Source organism: Dipodomys ordii, unplaced genomic scaffold, assembly GCF_000151885.1.
Source record: "Dipodomys ordii isolate 6190 unplaced genomic scaffold, Dord_2.0 Scaffold93, whole genome shotgun sequence".
In the NCBI taxonomy this organism is placed as follows: Eukaryota; Metazoa; Chordata; class Mammalia; order Rodentia; family Heteromyidae; genus Dipodomys; species Dipodomys ordii.
In genome coordinates, this window is record NW_012267309.1 from 2,891,149 (window position 1) to 2,913,983 (window position 22,835).

Here is a 22,835-nt window from a genome sequence, read left to right on the forward strand (position 1 = left end):
TTGCTCCCCAGACTGGCCAATAGGGCATGTCATTAACATCCGTCCCCACTCCCCCAACAGAATACATGTTTCAAATCAGGCTGTGATTTTTGATTGGCAGTGGTCTTCAAGCCTATGTTGGAGCTATTTGGACAATCTAATTCTAAGCCCAAACTTGTGTAATCAATACTTGACTCTGGCAATAATAATGCAACCTGTTATAACGTATATTTCTTGACTTTTACTGAGTCTAAGAAACTACTGTCTTCTCTTTACTCACCACTGACACCTCCTCTTCTGTGAACTGCTTTGGCCCATTTGTGGACTGGGTTGCTCATTGTTTTTCTGTTGTCTGGTAATGCTCTTTTATTGAGAACAATTCAATCCCTTTCAGAATTTTTAAAGCATTTATTTACCATCTTGTTTGCAGAGCTGCTGTTCAGCAGTCTGAAGTCAGTGTAATCCATGAATTGATGACTTATTTTCATCAATGCAAGTATCTAGGATGATTTTTTGGTCTTTATCCCCAGGTCTCCTACATTTCAAAATTAGGTGCCTTGATGTCAGTCAGGTCTCATCTGTTATGCTCAACAGCCTCTTTCCTCCAGCTTACCTTCTTCTTCAGTCCTGTGACATTCCTCTGAATTTTTTTCTTTATTGACTTGGACAGACAATTTTCTCCGTTTTCTCTCCCTGGAACTCCTGACAAGATACTGAACTTCTCTTTGTTCTCTCATTGTACCTGCTCTGTTTTCATCTACTTTTCTTTTCATTTGGTCCTATTTTTTAGAAGGCTGTCTTACTTTTATTTCCCAATATAACTACTGAGTTTCTCATGTGTGTTAGCAAAATTTTAATCTCCAAAGTTGTCCCTGGACACACACACACACACACACACACACACACACACACACACGGGTATGTGTGTGTGTCTTAATCTCTAATGTTAGACTCTTCTTAAATGTTTAGTAACCCTGAACTACCTGCTTTTAAGAATTTAAGATTAAATAACCGAAAGCTTTGAAAATGGAGATGAAACTTATGTGATTTGTGCTTGAAGTTGGGTTGCATTTACAGCTAGGTTTTGAACATGGTAGCTTTCTGTTCTGCTAGCCACTCATGTCACTACCCATCCTCTTGAATGAAGTGGATGCGCTTGTGGATGTCAGTGATGCATATTCTGCGAGCAAATAATGGATACGTCAGTTAGACTGGGTCCTCTTCTTAATCCTCAGAAGTAGTTTTCCATCCAACCTCACAGATCTGGAATTCCCAAGCCTAGAAGACCCACGGTTGTCATTTCCCACATAGTTAGGCCATGGAATATTCCTTCATATGGCACTGCCTTCAGTCTAAGGAATTTCTTAAAATTACATGTTCTAAGAGTACTACTTATTACTTTGCAGGACAGTTCTATATTTTGAAAAGTTTCCATTACTTTTAGGAATTTCGGTGGTCTATCATGTAAAACCATCATCTTAAGTTGGTCTATCCAGGTCATTTTAAGACTTGGTGAAAACAAGTATTTAGCTCTTCTTTGACAAGTAATCTGGACCCTGGAAGTAGAATTGAGTTTTAAAACAGTTCTTAGTCATAAATCTAATGATAGGCACCAAGTTAGTTGCTTTCCTTATATTATTCTTTCATATCTCCCAAAACTTGAAAGGTCAATACTGTCTAGACAGAAGAATAACTGTCAGTGAGAAGCACTGGGCAACTGAATCAAGGGCGCCCACAGGCAGCAGAGCTGGGTTTGGAATCCTGCCCTATCTCTCATTTGCCCATGAACAGATGAAGAAGCTGGAGGCGGAAGTAGGCAACTAAGTTTCTAGATTAACAAGGCAATTAAGAGCTGTACATGTCTCTTGTGAGATTTCTTTTTATGACTTAGTGATTAAAAGTTACAAACTTTCCAAAAGCGGTAATATGTAACCAGTTTTTGTTTACAGCATTGTGTGTGAAGGTGGTAGGCAGATGGACAAGAGAGGAAGAGGAAATTTAAGTAATGATAATCTAGTTTAGAAGAGATTATCGATAGATTACAGTCTCTTGTCCAACAAGAACATCATCCCTGAAGTTTGATAAAGCTAAAGAGAAAAACTGGCTGGTGTGAACTTGAGATTGTTCATGCAAACAGCCTGGAAAACCACAGATTTCTTAAGCTCATTTCTTTGACTCTAGCTCTGCCTTTTCAGCCTAAAAGGAAATGCTCCCTCCCCCAGCTCTCGCTGATGTTTTCCACTTTTCCTGTGATTAAAAAAAAAAAAATTCCCTTGGTAACCATTTTCCCTAGTTATTTTCTTGGCTAATTTTCTTCATGAAGAACCGAAAGGCACTTATCCCCAAGGGAAAGCAGTTATTTTAGATGTTACTAAGAAGTCAGCTAACATTTTTCAACATTTTCTTCTGTTCTTTGTTTTTAAAGAAAGCTCTGATTTTCTTTCATTTTCAACTGGAGACTTAAATGACACCAAGCAAAGACTACTTAGTTTAGCTTTCCAGGTAAAAAAGTTTTAAATTTTCAGTTTCTACTAAAGCATGTGGAATGGTTTTAATATATGGGTATTTTATGTGCAACTGTGTTTAATCCTTGAGAAAATAAGCTCTTTGCTGATAATTTTTTTAAAGTTCAAAGTGTTGTTATTCTGTTTACTTGTTTTTATTTTTCAGGATGATTATCTCCCAAGTACTTTAAACTTTTCAGAACTAGGATTATCTTAATGTTTAGACAGAATTATATGATAAGTAGAAGTAAAAAGTGGCTTGGAATGTTCATTTTTTCAAGTTTTAAGTCCTAAAACATAAATATTAATTAAAAGCATGTTTCATTTTAAGCTTGTTGGATGGATTGAAGGATAAGAGACAGATCATGACTTCATGTAAGTTTAAGATTCTAGATGTTTTAAAGCTTATTTAGGACAATTGGTGAAAAAGCTTTAAGTGAGAAATAGTAAGTTCATGAGTTTATAGATGATTATTGAATGTTGACATGAATAAAAAAGTACCAAAAAGACAAAAACTACTTGATAAATATGGCATTGTGATAAGTGTCATAAAATTTTTCATCTATAAACATATCCATGCAGTTATAAAATTATTAATTAAATATTAAGTATCAAGTGAAAAATCTGTAAGTCACTAAAAAAGACAATTGTAAACTTGGTATTAAAGGGCTATTTCATAAAATGCACTTAAAGGTATTAATGAGCCTGGATGCTGGTTTTGTCAAGATTAGGACAGCTCTGCCAACCTCTGCACTTATCTGTTTAGGTTTCTGGATAAACTTGAGTCAGTCTGGGAAAGGAGACAGACTGAAAGAGGGCCGAGGGTGAGGATCTTAGGCAGGCACTCTTTCTCCTAAGCATTCACATAGGCAAGGCTCAGGGACAAAGAGGATTCCTAAGACTCATGGGAGCTTATCTCCAAAGCCCTGATATCCAGGACCTGACTTTTAACATGTGTTACCCATCATAGCATGGTGGTTGTGGTGATTGAGGGGTCTACACAGATGAATGAGTGTTCATCAGAGCCCATTGGACCTATTCTTAGAAAATTCTAGCTCTGGGGCTGGGAAGGTGGCTCAGTGATAGAGTGCTTGCCTTGCATGCTCGAGGCCCTGGGTTCAATTCCTCAGCACCACATAAGCAAAAAGAAAAAAAGCCGGAAGTGGCGCTGTGGCTCAAGTGGTAGAGCGCTAGCCTTGAGCTGAAGAGCTGAGGGACAGTGCCCAGACCCAGAGTTCAAGTCCCACGACCGGACCCCCCCCCCCAAAAAAAGAAAATTCTAGCTCTTCCTGCCCCATAGCTCTACTTCTCATATTTCCTTCCCTTGAGGTTACTGCTCGTTCTTTCCAACAAGCTACCTTTCTCTGAATCAACCTTTTCAATTTCAGGTGCCAAAAAGCTAATGGATTTGCTCCATTATGTGTTGCATGCTCACTTTTTTTCTGAAACTAAAGTAGATCTTGGAGTTGTTAAAATATAGTCTAATTGCAGTGACTAAGAGTAATAATACTGAAATGAGTAAAGTGTTTAGACCTAGAGAAATGCTACTGAAATGGCTGGAGTAATAATATAAATGCATCCTGAGCAAAAGTTTGGTGCTGAAGTTGATTGCTAGCTGTCAAACTAAGGTGATGTGGGGACATGTCCACACAGATAAAACCAGGTAGAGCCTGACTTAGAAGAGGGTGATTTGACTGGATAAAAAAGGACTACTAAAGCACTAGCCTTGAGCTGAAGAGAAGAGGGACAGCGCCCAGGCCCAGAGTTCAAGCCCCGTGACTGGCCAAAAAAAAAAAGGACAACTGAGATTCAAGAGAACAAAGTGAACATCATGATGTCTTCTTGTCCTCCTCTTTCCAAATACTGATAAACAATAGAAGATTATTTTATAAATTAATATGTAACTATGTACCTGTCCTGGGAAATATGGTGAGCTTTTTGGTGAGATAGTAACTGAGATGGGAATGTGTTAAAGGGGGAAAACACTGAATAAGCATGAGAGGAAACAGAGTAAGGACAGCTTGTGTGAGAAAGAAGTTTCTAAGTTAAAAATCTCAAGAAGAACCCCACGACCGACAAAAAAAAAAAAAAAAATTAAAAAAAAAATAAAACAAAAAAAAATCTCAAGAAGGAGCCAGGTGCCAGTGGCTCACTCCTGTAATCCTAGCTACTCAGGAGGCTGAGATCTGAGGATTGCAGCTCAAAGCCATCCCAGGCAGGAATATCCATGAGACTCTTATCTCCAATTAACCATCTGAAAACCGGAAGTGGTGCTGTGGCTCAAGTGGTAAGTAGAGTGCTTGCCTTGAGCTGAAGAGCTCAGAGACAGCACCCAGGCCCAAAGTTCAAGGCCCACAACTGACAAAAAAATGTCAGGGATGGGGGGCAGGAAATCAAACAACCACCTACTATAGTAGTAAACACATGATAGTAAAATGTGTTCATCTCTCTTGGCTCTCCTTTTGACAGTTCTGGGCTTCGAATTCAGGGCCTGTGCGTGCTAGTCAAACACTCTACTGAGCTACATCCCTAGACCTTTTTGCTTGCATTATTTTTCAGATAGATCTTACAGTTTCTATCTAGGTCAGTGTAATACTGCAAATCCTCTTACATATATATTCTTCCTCTGTAGCTGGGATTACAGGTATGAACCATCAGGCCTAGCTTGTTCTTTGAGATAAGAAATAACTTTTTCTTTTTTTTTTTTTTTTGCCGGTTGTGGGGGCCTGAACTCTGGGCCTGGGCACTCTCCCTCAGCTCTTCAGCTCAAGGCTAGCGCTCTACCACTTGAGCCATAGTGCCACTTGCTTTTTCTGCTTATGTGGTGCTGAGGAATCGAACCCAGGGCCTCATGCATGCAAGGCAAGCGCTCTACCACTGAGCCACCTTCCCAGCCCCAGAAATAACTTTTTCAAACTGTGATCACTCTATTTTCACTTCAGCTAAGATTACAGATGTGAGTCATGATGCCCAGCTCTTAAAACTTCTGATGAAAGATACATTGAGGGCTGGGAAGATGGCTCAGTGGTAGAGCGCTTGCCTTGCATGCATGAGGCCCTGGGTTCGCTTCCCCAGCACCACATAAACAAAAAGAAAAAAGCCGGAATTGGCGCTGTGGCTCAAGGGGTAAAGTGCTAGCCTTGAGCTGAAGAGCTGAGGGACAGTGCCCAGGCTCAGAGTCCAGGCCCCACGACCGGACCCCCCCCCAAAAAAAAAACCATTGAAAATTTGAAAAAAAAATGCCATAGGAAGAAAAAAAGATTTCTACAAAGGGATGAGAATTATCCCTTTAATTTAATTTGAATTTCAGTCAAATTTCTCATCAACACTAAATATACAGACCAATATATTTGGTCAAAAAGTATTTGAGGAAAATGATTAAAATAATTTTGAAGATGTAATTTTATTTTCAACTATAAAGGACATTTTCAGACATATAGGAATCACAAGCAGTTACAAACTATAACATTCTTTAAGAGAAAGGGGAATGTGTGTGTGTGTGTGTGTGTGTGTGTTTCTTCAACAAACAAAAGAAATCTGAGGAAGTTTCCTCTGATGAAAGAAGCCAGATTCATTGACTTGCTGAAAATATGCAGAAAAACGAGAAAAACAACAGGCCCAGTATTTGGAAGAGGACAGAAACTAGAGAGGTTTAGAAAATATTTTCTTTTGGAACCATCTGTGGATTCCAGTAGAGGTGACTGAGAAACTTAACAGAGCTTTACCACAGACTTATGAGGCAAGAGGAAAACAAAGTAAAAATATGGTCAAGCAAACAGGGAGGTGGTGAAGAGTGGCGCTGGTGAAATCAGCGGGCTGCAAGTTGGACCCAAGATGTGATATTATTGGAGATGTTGAAGCCCAGCTTCGAGTCATTCCATGGAGGACTGGGAGTATCTTCATCTTATGACTAAGCAGATGTAAATCTTTTTTGGATGGGAAATTCATTGTTCTACATCTTGAAGTATTTTTGTAACTTTTTATAGTGTCTGACACTAAGTCAAATATCATCAGACAAATGAAGAGGCAACAAACAATATGGCTGAACACCTAAAGAAGTAACACTATGGAAACAGAAACAGGATGCAGAAAATAGCTTTCATATATATACTTTAAAACAAACAGGGTTAATATGTTAAAAATGTAAACTGCAAGATTACAATTTTCAGCAAGGAATTGGAAACTTGAAAATGAAGAGATAGAATAAAAGAAACAAGGAAGCCAATGGGTGAATTTAACAACACATAAACTACAGCTAAGGCAAGCAGGAACAAATCAGGTCATTTAAAAGAATAACCAGAGTGGGCTGTGGCTCAAGTGGTAGAGCACTAGCCTTGAGCTGAAGAGTTCAGGGACAATACCCAGGCCCAGAGTTCAAGCCCCACGAATGACAAAAAACAAACAACGAATAACCAGGCCAGGCGCTGCTGTCTCACACCTGTAATCCTAGCTACTCAGGAGGCTGAGATCTGAGGATTGCAGTTCAAAGCCAGCCGAGGCAGGAATATCCATGAGACTCTTATCTCCAATAAACTACCAGAAAACTGGAAGTGGTGCTGTGGCTCAAGTGGGAGAGTGCTAGCCTTCAGATGAAGAGCTCAGAGACAGCATCCAGGCCCAGAGTTCAAGCCCCATGACCAACAAAAAATAAAATATGAATAACCAGAATAAATCATGAAGCCATAAAAGGTCAGAAATTCAAAGAGAAAGCAACACAACAAATACACCCAGGATCCTGTTACACAAGTCACTGTAGTTCTGAAAAGAGAAGAAAGAGAGGAAAGAATGCACTAGATGAAGAGATAAGGGATAAAAAATTTCCAAATTCAAGGGCCATAAATGCAAAATGTGCTATGAATACTTATCACGACAGAAATGAGAATTGCACTTAAATGTGTCAGAGTAAAACAGCTGAAATCCAAAACAAAGGAAACATCTTAAAAGCAGAACAAATTACTTTTAAAGGAGAAATAATTGAGACTTGACACTCAATAGAATCAACAGAAATAAAAAGATAATTGGAACAGTATATTTGTCAACCTAAAATACTGTATCAAATAATGTACTTTTAGAATGGAAGTCGTGGATAGCATTTTCAGACAAACAAAAAGAACCAGCCACTCTTCAGTAAACTTGAACAAAAAGAATTACTGAAAATTGAATACCTTTAATTAGAAAAAAAATCCCAATAGAGAATTCAAGATGTAGGAAGGAATGAGGATAAATAGAAAGGATAAATGTTCAAGTAAATCTAAACAAGTGGTTCTCAACTGAGGGGCAGGTTACTTTTGGGAATGGATGGTGACATTTTTGGTTGTCACAAATGGGAAGAAAGGGGATAGTGGTGGAGGTCAGGCATGCTGTTAATATTCTTCAATACACAGGCCATCTCTCACAGAAAAAGAATGTGGCCCCAAATAGTGATTTCAGCCTGCTGAAGCTGAAAAAGCCTGAATGAAATGAACGTTGAGTATAAGAAAATGTTAATGATCTTTTGAAGTTATAAATCTAAAGAGAACTAAAAAACATGGAAAGAGAATATATTTATCTGGATGGGGTAACCAGAGTCCAAGTTCATACAATTCCTGCATTATTTTGGGAAAGGTAAAGGTATATTAGACCTTTATATTAGGTCTAATATATTAGACTTTGATAAGTCAAGAATACATGTAGTAATTTTGGCAAAGAACAGAAAAGAAAGTGTATAATTACTAATGGAATGATAAAACATTGAACATTCATTTTAAAGGAAGCAAGAAAATAGAAAAAAGTAAAATAATGCAAAAATACATTAAGCATCCCCCCCTCCCAAATCAAACCAAAACAAAAGCAAGCAACTATATTACATTAATATTAGATGATGTCTTAAACTGTTTCCTTTAGGGGGTAACAGGTTTGAACTCAAAGCTTCCTACTTTGCTAAGCAGTCACTAGATCAGTGAACCACACCTCTAGCCCTTTTTTTTTTTTATTATTTTACTTAATTTTATTAAGCCAATCCTGAAGGTTGAACTCAGAGCCTGGGTGTGGTCCCTGAGCTTTTTTTGCTCAAAGCTAGTATTCTACTACTTAAGCCACAGCTCCGCTACAGACTTTTGGTGAGATTGAGTCTAATGGACTTTCTTGCCCAGGCTGGCTTTCTTACCCAAACCCCAAGTTCAAGGCCCAGGTCTGGAAAAAAAAAAAAAAAAGTAAAACTACCTTAAAATCCTAATAAGTTAAAAAAATTATTTCTATAAATCAGGGTTCTCAACCTACTGATATTTTTTGTGAGAGCAGGCTATCTTGTGCAGTGTCCTTGGCATCTTACCTCTGGAGACCTGTCTTGCCTTTCCCAATTTGATGTTTGTTTTTTGTTGTTGTTGTTGTTTTTTGTTTTTTTTTTGGGTCCAGTCGTGGGGCCTGAACTCTGGGCCTGGGAGCTGTCCCTCAGCTCTTCAGCTCAAGGCTAGCGCTCTACCACTTGAGTCACAGCACCACTTCCGGCTTTTTTCTTTTTGCTTATGTGGTGCTGAGGAATCGAACCCAGGGCCTCAGGCATGCAAGGCAAGTGCTCTACCACTGAGCCACTTTCCCAGCCCGCCTTTCCCAATTATGACTACTACATTGCTAAATGTCTTCTGGGGGAAAAGTCACCTTCATTTGAGAAGCAAATCTTTAAATTGTGAGTTGGCAGACTTTTCTGTCACATATTTTAGATTGTGTGGGCTATGTTACAAGTGTCTGTTTCAGCCAATGAACTCTGTATAGTCCAGTATCATAAACAATAAACAAATGAGTATAGCTGTGTTCCAAAGAAACTTTTATGTATACTTAAATGATGCTTCCTTATGATTTAATATGTCATGAAATAGTCTCTCTTTTCAGAATTGAACTCTGAGCCTTTCCATGCTTGACAAATGTTCTACCATTGAGTTACATCCCTAGCCCCAATTTTCTTTTTTAACAACTTAAAAACAATGCAGATACATAATCTCCTGACCTCAGGTCTAAACTGGTATCAGGCTCAGAGCCTGGTTCCCAAGGTCCTCCACAGTAGGTGCCTCAGATGACTTTAGATTGTATATTTGGTTCACTTGCATGACTCCACATAACTCCTTTTGTTCAGAAAATAAAGTGGAAGTCCTGTCCAAATACAGGGGTGAAGACAAGTGAAAATTAAGTTACTGTAAAACTATGACCACAGCCAAGAAAACGAGCATATTTACCATCCTCCAAAGTTCCCCAATGATTGCCTTCACCTGTTTCTCAGCCACACTGCCATCCTAATCCTGAAGCAGCACTCACTCACATACTTTCCCCATAGAACAGTCTGTATTAACTGTAGTTTCCATGTCCATTTAGGATCAACCTCTCTCTCTCTCTCTCTCTCTCTCTCTCTCTCTCTCTCTCTCTTTGTGGGGGGGGAAGGAGAGAGTGTGTGTGTATAAGACAGAGTGATGGATAGATGGATACAGGGGATTAAACCCAGAGCCTAACACATGCTAGTCAAGTGCTCTGTTTGCGACCTATACTACCAGTCCTTTGAATTTTTTAGTCAAAAGTCATGCTGAGTTGCTCAGGCTGCCCTTGACCTTACCATTCCCTTATGTTTCAGCCTCCTAAATAGCTGGGATTACAGACTTATGCCATCATACCTAGATTAGCTTGTGAAATTTTCTAAAGGGCTAGAATTTGGACTGACTTTGTGACCAATCTATAGGTTAAGTTAGGGGAGAATTGAGAATTTAAATTATATACCATACACATGGTGTACAATTCCATTTATAGGAAATCTTATTTCCTTTTTCTCAGCATCATTTTAGGGTTTTAAGGGCTCGTGTTTTACCCAGCTTTTGACAAAAACAAATAATTCACAATTATGGTATTATGAATTATTTATTTTCATCATTTATTTCTGATTGCTATAGCACATAGAAGTAATCTTGATTTTTACAGATATTCTAGCCTGGAACCTTGCTAAAATTTGTTGCTAGTTATAAGAGCTCTTTGGTAGATTCCATCTGATTTTCTATATAAATGACTGAGATACTTGTGAATGAAGTCTATTTTACTTCTTCCTTTCCAATTTGGCTGGAGTTTTCTTAGCAAATGCCAGCTTACAATTGCTAAGAATTAAAGTTCTAGTCTCCTTAAATTTTGTAGAAAGACGAAATATATTTGGGTCTGAAAGGGGAAATACATACAACTTATTTCTAGAATGATAAAATGTTTATCTACAATCTGGATGCAGTTTATTTCTTGATGTTGTCACTGTACTAGCTCAAAAAATCCAGTGAAGTTTTGAACAGAAGTGTTACACATGCATGTTCTTGCATTTTTCCTGACCTTAGGAAAATATTGTAGTTCACCATTAAGTGTGATGTTATCTTCAAGCTTTTCATAAACAAGTTATTACATGGACAAAATTCCCCTTTATTTCTAGTTCATTGAGGGTTTTCATCAGGATACTGACAGTAAGGGGACCTAAGTGAGGGCCACAGGAAAAGAGCTGCTAGGTGGGCAGTGGGGGAGGGGGGAGGGGGTGGGGTGCACCTGGGGAGTTAAACCCTGAAGAAAATGGTCTTGCCTTCTGATTTTTGATTTCCTGATACGAATAACTTTAGGCTAGGAGAATCCTCTGATGACAGTCCCTGAGATAACTGTGGAGGTTTCTCTTTGCCTGCCCATGGTATTCAACTTCACAGGGACTGCATCAGCAGTGCTGCGGCACTAAGGGGATAAATATATACTTCTCACATTTGTTTGCCAGCTTCACCATGAGCAGTGGTCATTCACTGCCCTCAAAACCAGCTGATTAAGACCTCTTCCTATCTTTTGCTTCCTTACACTGATGCTATTGCAAGTTACTTCTGTATGGTACCACCATACAATCATTTATGAAAAGAAATTTTTAAAGCGAGCAATCAAAATAAAAAGGGAAGGGCTGGGGAAAGGGGTTGTGGGTGATATTAGTCACAGGGAACCTTGGTAGATCATCAAAAGCCCATAGCACATTGAGGTGAGTTGACTGAAGCCCAATGGCTAACTTCTGCCCACTGCCTTTTACTATGAATTTTATTAGGACACAGGTCCAGTCACTACACATTGCTTATGGCTGATTTCATGCTACAGTAGGAGAGTTGAATAGTTATAACAGAGAATATGCAGCTCACAGGCCTGAGATATTTACTATCTGGCCATATACAGAATAACTTTGCTCAAAACTGGTCTAGCAACAAAGACATAAAAAAAAACTCCCAAGTTTGACTTGGTAGTAATATTATATATATCATATCAGTGCTAGTTTATAAAGAGTTCCTACTAAGGCATTTAGGCAGCTAGAAACCAATGTTCAGATATAAAAATTTACTCATCACTAACTTTGAAATTTTGTTTCATTCTAGACATTGGTTGGTGAAAAAAAATCAAACATGAAATTTGCATTTTTGTTTTGTTTTGTTCTTATTTTTCAAACTGACTTTGGACAAAATGAAAAAACTCCTAAGAAACAAAGGAGGAAAATGTACCACAAAAGATTGAGGAAAAGTTCTTTACTCAACCATAGGTCAAACCAACAACTCGGAACTCAGCAAACCATAACTGTTCCACCAGTAGCAAGACTGCCCATGATCAACTTTGATTACAGTGTGGAGGAAAAGTTTGAATCTTTTCTTAGTTTTCCTGGAGTAGAATCAAGCTATAATGTGCTACCAGGTAAGAAATGGAGAAAGAGGAGGAGGAGGTTGGAGAGGGAAGAGGGAAAGAAAACAAGAATAACTCTGAAGTTAAATCTTCAAAGAAAACGTCAAGTTCTTGCAGTACCTCTGGTTTAATCTAAACATAAACTTTTAAATAATTAAAAAAACATTTAGTGAGTATACTTATACAACAAAATAATTACTTACTGCTGTATTATAAGATGAAGTTATTTTCTTTGAGCATACTTATTATGCCCATATTTTAAGTACTCACAATCAGAAAACAGATAATATACTTGTAAACCTAAAATGTTTTTTCATTTATAATGACAGATTATCTGTCCAGATCATCTAGAATAGAAATAACAATTTTATGAACACACAGGTCTTAAATATTTTTTCAACCTCAACCACAAATACAGTGAAAGCCAATGAATTTAGACCAAATAACTGACTTTATAAAGGCTGAAAGACTGGAAATTCTGTCAAAGATTTCACCTAAGTGTTTTGTTGTAGCAATACTAGTATTGCTTTTATTTTTCCAGTCCTTTTTGCTCAGGCTGGCCCAGACTATAATCTTCATAAATACACTATAGCTGGGATGATAGGCACATACCACCACACTCAGCTTTTACTGTTGAGCTAGAGTCTCAGTAACTTTTTGCCTGGTCTGGTCTCAAACTCTGACTGTCTTGATGTTTCTCTTCCAAATAGCTAGCATTACAGTGTAAGCCACTGCGCCTAGCACAACTGCGTGTTTTATGTGTGAGAAAAAGAGAGGAGAGGAGAGAAGGAGGGAGGGAGAGAGAGAGAGAAAATTCAAGCATGAGAACATGAGAGAACCAGGGCTTGAACTCTGTGCTCTTGCTTAGCTTTTCCACTGATGTCTGGAAATCTACCACTTGAGCCATGTCTCCAGTCCAGCATTTTTCTGGTTAACTGGAGATAAGTCTCAAGAACTTTTCTGCTCAGGCTGGCTATGGACTGTGATACTCATATATCAGCCTTCTTAGTGGCTAGAATTATATATGTGAGTTACTTAAAGGCTTTCAAGTAGGCATTTAAAAAAAAAAACCCTAGTGGGGCTGGGAAGGTGGCTCAGTGGTAGAGCGCTTGCCTTGCATGCACGAGGCCCTGGGTTCAATTCCTCAGTACCACATAAGCAGGAAAAAAAAAAAAACCCTAGTATGTATTAATCCATATTTTTTCAGGTTTGGAAAACAGTATACTGTAGGTATGCTACCACTAAATAAAACTGAAAAGACAAAAAATCCTTTATAATCATCTGTGGCCAATACCTTATACATTGTTTAAATAAAGCCAAATCCTTCTAAAAGGAAGGCAGAGAAATGGACTGTAATAATAGCGTATCATTAACTGCTACAGAATGATAACATTCATTTCCAATCCAAGCTCAAAGTAGTATACATATTATGTCTCTCATTTGCCTTTATAGTTATCTATCTGAGATGGAGTCTTATTATGCTACACAGGCTAGCCTGAAACTATTAGCCTTCTATAGTGGCAGTTTTTCTGCCTTAGCTCTGGAATGACTGGGACAATAGAAGCAGCCCAGCTTAGTTTTAAACAAATACATAGAACAGAGTGGTATATATCTATATCTGTGTGTGTGTGTGAGTGGTGTATATATATATATATATATTATAAATAAAATAGACTATACATACTAAACATTCCTTACTTGCCCAATTTGTTTTCTGGTGGTCTTTATTGTATCACCACATATGACATGAAACATACTAATTTATAGTGTTCAATATAAATTGTGACTATACAATATAGTCCCTGAACATTTTCATCATTTCAAAAGAAAAGCTTGTGCACAACCCTTCATTCCCACCTACCTTCACCCCTGGCAACTCTAATCTGCCTTCTGTGTTTTTGCCTATTCTGGAAATCTCATATAAACAGAATCATCTTCTATATGGCTCTGTGCATGTGGTTTCTTCCACTGAGTATGTATTCAAGTTTTGTCCATGTTTAGATTGTATCAGAACTTACTTCTCTTTATAGTTGACATATTTTGAAATGGAAAAATATTTTATATTTTACCTATTTTTAATCTATTCTTTATGGGCATGTGGGTTGTTTCCATCTTTTGGCTATTGTTCATGACACAAGTATGAACATTTGTGTGTGTGTGTCTGTACGTTTTGAGCATTTGCTTTGAACATGTTTTCTTTTCAGTACATACCTAGGACCTTCATACATGTGAACGTGAAGTAGGATTTTATTGTATCTTTGATTTATATATGTCCCTAATGACTAATGATGCTTTCATGACTTCTTGTCCATTTGTCTATCTTCTTTGGGGAAATCTTGATTCAAATTCTTTGCTAATTTTTGTAATGTATTGTCTTTCTTTTGTTTGTTTGATCGGTCATGGGGCTTGAACTCTGGGCCTGTCCCTGAGTTCTTCTGTTCAAGGTGAGCACTCTACTACTTGAGCCACAGCACCACTTCCAGTTTTCCAGTGGTTAATTGGAGATAAGAGTCTCACAGACTTTCCTGCCTGGGCTAGCTTTCAACTGTGATCCTCAGATCTCAGAATCCTGAGTACCTAGGATTACAGGCATAAGCCACTGGCTTGTAAGAGTTTTTTTGTACTTATTTTCCATATTGTTATGGTATGCAATTCAGTTAGGTTTTCCCAAGGAGGTCACACTGTGACTGAATGAGGAGCTGAAGAGTCAAAGTACTTCAAAGGGTTATATCTGTAGGACATTTCTGTCCTGTACATAGAATCTTATTCATGTACACCCATATCAGTTTAACTTTGGTTCATAGATGCAGATAATTACTTAAGAAATTTAAATGTACTACTGTTCTCTTATAGGAAAGAAGGGACATTGCTTGGTAAAGGGCATAACCATGTACAACAAAGCTGTATGGTCTCCTGATCCCTGTAGTACCTGCCTCTGCTCAGATGGAAGAGTGCTTTGTGATAAAACCATGTGCCAACCTCAGATGTGCCCCTACACAGTTGTACCTGATGGAGAATGCTGCCCGGTCTGCTCTAATGCTGGTACAGAGATTTAGCCAAAACAAAGTGTCACATGTGATTTAGTCTTTAACTTCTATTTGTTTTTATCTTGTCATTACATTAAGGTGTAAATCATGATAAACTTTCATCATTTGGGTATGAAATATGGCACAATGCTGATAAACATAGAAACATCTGGGGAAATATGTAGGAGGGTACACACATAACAGATTGTGGCTTTATAGTTACAGCTGTTGGATTATATCCCATATCTGACCCTTAGCATTGGTGATACAGTGACAGTTTCTACAGTAGACTGAGTTATTGTGTATTAAGGGTTCTGCGTTGGTTTGTACATACATTCTCTCACTTAATCCAAGATACTGAATAAAGGAGTGGTTTCTACTGCAGAACACAAAGCCTCAACCACACAAAGGCAATCCAGGAACCCACATCAAGGCCTGTGAAATCCTAGGGAGATGCAGGAGTGTGTCCTGGAGCATGATTTTCTTGTGTGGCAGTTTTGCACACATGAAGTCATAGCATTGGCTTTGTTGGATTTTCACTGACTATGCTCCTCCCCATTTTTTTGTGCTGGTTCTGGGGCTTGCACTCCGGGTCTGGCTGCTGTCCTTGAGCTTTTTTCCTCACAGCTAGTTACTACCATTTGAACACAGCTTCCAGCTTTTTGGTGGTTAATTGGAGATAAGAATCTCACCGACTTTCTTGCCCAGTCTGGCTTCAAACTACAATCTTCAGATCTCAGCCTCCTGATTGCTAGGATTACAGGCTGAACCATCGCACCTGGTTCCTGATCCCCCTTCTTCAGTGAGATTCAAACTAACCAAATGGGCACCCTTGAAAGGTCTCTTACAAAAAAAAAGCTGAATGACATATGAAAATAAACAAATGCTTGGTAAATAATTTGACAAGAAAGGATAGAGACATTTTCTCTTGTCTATAGAAGGAAGATTACTTCTATGAAAACAGATGATCACAGGTTCAGTGTCTATAAAAATCTCCTGCCAGCCAGAAGGAATATTAGAATATTTAGGAATTGCATTTTTGTTTCATACTGTCAGGTATTCCATTTAAGTATTATGCTGTTTAGATATGTGATTGTTTAGACAAACTAATTCCAGGGAGTAAAATACAAGATAAGATCAAGACATTCCAACACATTTTTCAAGACTTTTAAGAGTATTTATGAAAGATTTAAGTATTCATGAACGGTTGAAGTTATATTGGAAAAATAACTTGGACATATGGGAGGAATTTTAAATGTTTTAATATGGTAGCCTCAGTTTACTAATATTTTCCTATACCTTTGGCATGCTTTGCTAGAGATTTGAAAAAAAAAAACTTGACTTTATAATATATACTGTAATGCTATCACAAGTTATTTGTTCAAATATTTGTATTTCCTGATTTCTTTTGGGAGATGGTTTATAAACAGTATTCAGTGAAGGAAGAGAGAGAGGATCAAGTGAATTTTAAATTTTGTTGGAAGAAATCATATGTATTGTGTACTCATCCTTAGTACTCTTTATTCAGAGTATAACTGAGTCTAGACCTAAGTCTTCCCTACTTTCTTCCAAAGGCATAAAGCTAAAAATAACTTCCTGCTATTATCTATTTTACCCCCAACATTGTGGAAGGACAAAGAGCAATTTTGTGCAGAAGTCTAAATTAAAGTAATTTTCTTTGTTGTTGTTGGTTGTGGGGCCTGAACTCTGGGTCTGGGCGCTGCCCCTCAGCTCTTCAACTCAAGGCTAGCAATCTACCACTTGAGCCACAGCGCTACTTCCAGTGTTTTCTGCTTATGTGGTGCTGAGGAATCGAACCCAGGGCCTCAGGCATGCAAGGCAAGTGCTCTACCACTGAGCCACCTTCCCAGTCCGAAAGGGAGAATTTTCTATCAGTAATTTGATTAGAAACCAGAAACCAGAAGATATCAGAAACTGAAAGAAAATTGGATGATGATGATAATGATGATGATGATAATAACAATAATAATAAAGCTATAAAAGTTACACTTCTGTAATCAGGTAAAATATACATCCTGTGGCACCTTTTAAAATCTCTGATAGGCTATAAATTGTTACCTTATCAGTAGCCCTGATGAATGCAACAGTATCTATTATAAAGGTATTACATAAGATAACATTTTAGTATTACGAAAGGACTGCTTTCCATTTTGCATCATATGACAATATTATTCCCTCTTCAGACATCAGGTAGTGCTATATTCTTGCACAAATAAGAATTAAGTTATTTTGTGTAAAAACTAGGCATGTGGGATCAAAAAATTATCAACAGCAGATCTAACAAAACATAAGAAAAGTTACAATTAGACTTTTCATGGAAAAATTTTAAGAAGCATTTCATCTTTAGATAGCATTTAAACATGTGGAGGGAATAATATTTACTTATCTCTCATCTTCATACTTTTTCCTTTATTAACATCATCAACTGGCCCTGCTATCTCCTACTTGTGTGGTCATTAGTCTCCCATTCCCCTCCCAATGGTGCAACATTAAATGATAGAACTGAATTTTCTGGTGATTCTTCAGAACAAACAGAAGCTACCGATTTACTTCATAAGCAACTGCCACCACCTCAGGTAGAGATGGACCAAGTACACAATAAAGAAACACTTCAATCTGAGGAGGATGAAGAAGCAATTAAAGAAGATAAAGAGCATAAGAAAAAGACTTCTGAACCTAGAGATCAGAGCAAACTTCACAGTGAGCAGAACAGGAGAGAGAGAAAGCTGAGGCCTGGGGAAGAGAAGTCAGTACAGCAAAGACTGCATCCTGGAAGGGGAGAGGAAGAAGAGAATCAAGAGAAAGCAGAGAAGGAAGAGGAAGAAGAGAAGGAGGAGGAGGAGGAGCAGGAGGAACAGGAGGAAGATACCATAAGAGGAGACGTATTCCAAATGCCTTCCCGAGTCCCCATCCCTGCTCTTCCCAGAGGCAGGCCGCGCCTGCCCACGGGCTGCTCCCTCTCTTACAAGACCATCAGCTGCATCCATGCCACCCTTACCCAGATCCCACCGCTGACAGCACCAGAGATAACAAGTCTGGAACTCATAGGTAAGAGATGTTGACTTGTTTTAGTTTGTACATTTATGAATACTTTATGAATGTTACGTTTTGCTTTCATAATAGAGACTAATTTTATCACCTTCATAATATGAATTGTGCAAAAGAGTCAGGCACTCACTGAAAAATGGCTCCATTAAGAATAAATTCCAAACCAAATTATAATTATTTCGTCCTGAGGCTTGAACTCTGGGCCTGGGTGCTATCCCTGAACTTTTGTGCTCAAGCTAGAACTCTACTATGCTTGAGCCAATAGCTCCACTTCTTGCTTTTTCTGTGGTTAACTGGCGATAAGAGTCTCACAGACTTCTTCCCTGGCTGGCTTCAAACCATGATCCTCAGATCTCAGCCTCCTGAGGAGCTAGAATTGCAGTCATGAGCTGGTGCCTGGCTAACACACAATTAATTTTTTTTTTTGTCAACCATAGGGCTTAAACTCAGGGCCTGGGTTCAATCCTTGAGCTATTTTACTCAAAGCTAGTTCTGTACCACTTTGAGCCAAAACTCTACTTCCAAATTTTGGATGGTTAATTGGAGATAAGAATCTCACAGACTTTTCCTGCCTGGGTTGGCTTTGAATCTCGATTCACAGATCTCAGCCTGAGTAGTAAGGATTATAGGTGTGAGCCATACCAAATTATTTTAATGGCCCTTTTTTGAAAGTTTTAATGAGACACAATTAATATGACAGAACATTCTTAGTGCCAGGTTATGTTCTATTGTATGGACAGAAGCTGCACAACAGTTTTTTTTAGGGTAGCTACTTTATTGTTCCCAGAAATGTTCAAGTTTTTTTTAATGAGTTTTGACAAACACACGCAATTGAATAAATATCATAATAATCAAGATATAGAACACTTGTGTCACTTCTCAAAATTCCTCATGTCAATATCTACACTAGTGCTTGGCTACCAGAATAAAATGATTCTGTTTCCTGTTCTTACAGAATCACACAGCACTTACTGTTTAGATTGGGTGTCTTTGGTTTTTTATTTTTATTTTATTTATTTTTTTACATCTTTTTAGTGCCAGGTGGTGTTCTACTGTATGGTAGAAAGTGCCCAACAGTTTTTTAGGGTAGCAACTTTATTGTTCCCAAAAATGTCCTTGAGTTCCCACAAAGCCAGTACTTCCTATTGTCAGCTGTTTTCAGCCTTGCCTATCTTCCTTGGTGAATGGGAATGTGGTGTCTAGATCCTGGCCCATGTCTCCATAGGGCCCACTTGAAGTGTTCAGAGCGGAGAAAGAGCAGGACCAGCTGTGAGGGGCTAGCTGGTAGGGAAATGCCAGGCTGGCCCCAAGGATGTAGAGGTGAGGGCACCTGAATGGATTTAAAGTTCCATGTGCAGAGATGGCAAGTGTCAGATGCGTGAGAACCTTCATGGCTTCCCTGACACTACTTTCATCCCTCTTTCACATGATCGCCTAAGGACTTCCTTATACTCGCCCCCCCCCACCCCAAGGCCCTCTCCTTGTAGCCTATATGTGAGGTACACTGTGCTCTAGGAAAACTCAGGCTGTCAAAGTCAAGTTTTGCTTGGAAAGGCTGAAAAACTCAAGTGGTGTGACATTGCATTACAAGGTTACCATGTTTTTGTTAACTTGCTTTTTTCATTTAGCCACTGACTACATGTCATATAACTACATGTCAAAACAAAAGTCCATAAAATTAAAGCAGGTAGGAACCTCTGTAGATAGAAGACAGTAGAAGCATAATATTAACTATTGGAGAGGAGAATCTAAGAGATTATTTTCCCAAGCTTTCATTTTGTGGGAGGGGAGGGGGAAGAGAAAACTAGGGCTTAAATTCAAGTTTAAACTAGTGTGGGCTTCGCTGGTGTTCTCTTACTTGAGCCACAGTTTCAGCCTTTTTCCCCCTCAGTATTTTGGAGATGGAGTTTCATAAACTTTTCTGTCTAGGCTGATTTTTAAAAATTTTTTATTTTATTGTAAAGATGCTGTACAGAGGAGTTACAGTTACATGAGTAAGGTAATGAGTACATTTCTTATTGAGCATTGTCTAGGCTGATTTTGAACCATGATTCTCCAGGTCTCAACCTCCAGAGTAGATGGAATTACAGGTATGCATCACTTGTGCCCAGCCCAAGTTCCTTTGTGAAGAGAAGGAAAAGTGAATGGCAGTGAGTGATTTACTTGACAAAACTAGCACCATATTTTGAGTGCAAAGAAATGGTAATGAAAAGAATGAAGAACAAAAATTGGTTTCTCTATAGCCTTGCAGAAACATACCCTTGTTATAGATGCATAAAAGCTACTAGCACTGTCCAGCAGACTATATTCTGGTTCTTTTGAGCAGCTTCATCTGAAATATGAGGTACTGGCCACAATAGATTTTTTTTTTTTGGTTGGTTGTGGGGCTTGAACTCTGGGCTTGGGCGCAGTCCCTGCACTCTTCAGCTCAAGGTGAGCACTCTACCGCTTGAGTCGCAGAACCACTTCTGGTTTTCTAGTGGTTTATTAGATAAGAGTCTCATGGCCTTTCCTGCCCGGGCTGGCTTTGAATCGTGATCCTCAGATCTCAGCCTCCTGAGTAGCTAGGATTACAGGCTTGAGCCACCGGTGCCTGGCCACAATTTATTCTTGACTAGAAACTTTTGACTATGTAAAATCATCTAGTCCCAATCTTGTTATTTTTCCAAACATGTTTGTTTCTATTAACCTGTCAATGTTGTGAGTATTGCTTTCTCCTCCATATATAACTCTCACTTCATATTCATGCACATATATGCATGTATCTGCACATGTGCCCAATAAAAATAATTTGCTCTGTGTCCTAGAGAATTCCATTACCTCCATTCCGGATGAAGCATTTAATGGATTACCAAATTTGGAAAGGCTTGATCTGAGCAAAAATAATATCACCTCTTTGGGCATAGGTCCCAAAGCATTCAAGGTAAATGTTCCAATTTGTATTTAATAATCCCCATGGACAGATTCACCATGACTGCCATTGGCCGGGGTTTGAAGGGGGGAAGGGAGAAAAAGGCAGAAAGATTTTTGTCCTGGTTTTCTTTCACATTAACAAAGTTTCCTAAATTGCATTCTAGTTTTCTCTTGACTACAGTTTATTTTGCCAACATTTAGTCTTAATCTAAGTCTTAACCAATAATAACATCAGTGACATTAACTGGCGTTTTCAATTTACAAAGCAAGTTCTAAGTAGTTGAAAATATGTTGATATCTGGTCTCCTAGAATATGAAGTATTGTTTAGTGTTAAAGTAGAGCTTATTTGGAACCTCTTATTAAAATTTCCAGGCCAGCAAGACAGAACTTCCTTTTTTCTGCACAATGGGAAAGAGTCTGATGGAGGAATTTTAGCAGATGGGGTTCTGGGGAAACAAAACCCACAAATGGGCTCAGATGAAAATTTGCACAGGAAAACAAAAATAGAAGAGACAAAAAGTTGGTTTGGGTAAATGAAAACTCAGAAATATATGTACTTTAAAAACCATAAGCAGCAGTGGCTCATGCCTGTAATCCTAGCTCCTTGGGAGGCCCAAATGGGAAAGATTTTGCTGTTTGTGGTCAACAGAGGCCAAAGTCTGCAAAATTCCATTTCAATGGAAGGTAGCTGGATTCAGTGGAGTCTGCCTACATCCCAGCTTTCATGGGAAGACTGAAATAGGTAGATTGTGATACAGGTGTATGTCTGGGTAAGAAGTGAGACCCACTTCAAAAAATGCAAGAGGGAGGTATGGCTCAATGGTAGAGAGCCTGCCTAGCAAACATGAACCCCTCAGGTCAAACCCCAGTACTGCTCCCCTCAAAAGACCTCAGTGGAACACAGTGTATTTCCTTAGGTAAAACTTTTGTTCCTTTGGACAGTTTTCTGGGCCCTCTGTTTACTCTCCGGGAATGTCCCTACCCTCTTATAGTCTCTGCTCTTGGTTTTCCTCTGAAGTATAAGGAGGTAGTGGGAGAGATTCAGATGCCTGCTTAATGTGAAGGGCTGGCATTAGAGAGTCATACTTTTTCTTACATTTGATCAACTATGGGAGATTACATCCTTTTCTGTCCTGTTCTAAGACCATTGAAATTTGAGTATCACTGGAGAAGTGAATCATTCCATATAACTTCAGTAAAATGTGGTGGTGCAGGCTAGGTCTGGCCAACTAACGCAAGAATACAATGTGGACATGCCTTTTCCTGAAAGTTAACTGAGTAACTATATAGGAACAACTGATGATACTTGGAGCCCTGTTTTGAAAACTTGCCACAGCAATTACTGCTGTTTTATGACTCTTTTCCTAGCATAGATATTAGTGCAGATAAGAAAGTAAATTTTATAAATGGTAGAAGGGCTAACATCTATTTGTTAGCATCCATGACAAATTACTGTAGGAATTAAGCAAAATTCTGTCAGCTGCTGTGAAGGCAACATCCTCAGTCCTAGCAAAATATGACTGATCCAGTGACTGCAGTAGCATTCTTTTGCTTTCTTGAGCTGCAATATAAACACTCACAAGAGGAATATAAACTTAACAAACATAGTTTGCTACAAAGGCCAGAGAAGTATTATTAAGATAATATTTAACTGTTTAA

At 38.5% G+C, this 22,835-nt stretch overlaps 2 protein-coding genes across 5 annotated transcripts in view; one reads left to right on the forward strand and one right to left on the reverse strand.

The window, feature by feature from the left end:
* Positions 1-22,835, reverse strand: part of Cenpp (centromere protein P) — a 183,444-nt gene that overhangs the window by 31,362 nt on the left and 129,247 nt on the right. The window lies entirely within an intron of this gene.
* Positions 2,319-22,835, forward strand: part of Ecm2 (extracellular matrix protein 2, female organ and adipocyte specific) — a 31,226-nt gene continuing 10,709 nt past the window's right edge. For 2 of the 4 annotated variants that reach the window (XM_013026406.1, XM_013026407.1), the window contains exons 1-4: positions 11,891-12,179; positions 15,021-15,209; positions 17,675-18,262; positions 21,070-21,185. In XM_013026406.1, coding sequence (XP_012881860.1) covers positions 11,897-12,179; positions 15,021-15,209; positions 17,675-18,262; positions 21,070-21,185 — 1,176 coding nt within the window. In that variant the 5' untranslated portion in view covers positions 11,891-11,896. Of the gene's footprint in view, positions 2,482-11,869; positions 12,180-15,020; positions 15,210-17,674; positions 18,263-21,069; positions 21,186-22,835 lie in introns of those variants that run through there. The other 2 variants (XM_013026404.1, XM_013026405.1) reach the window with 2 other exon arrangements.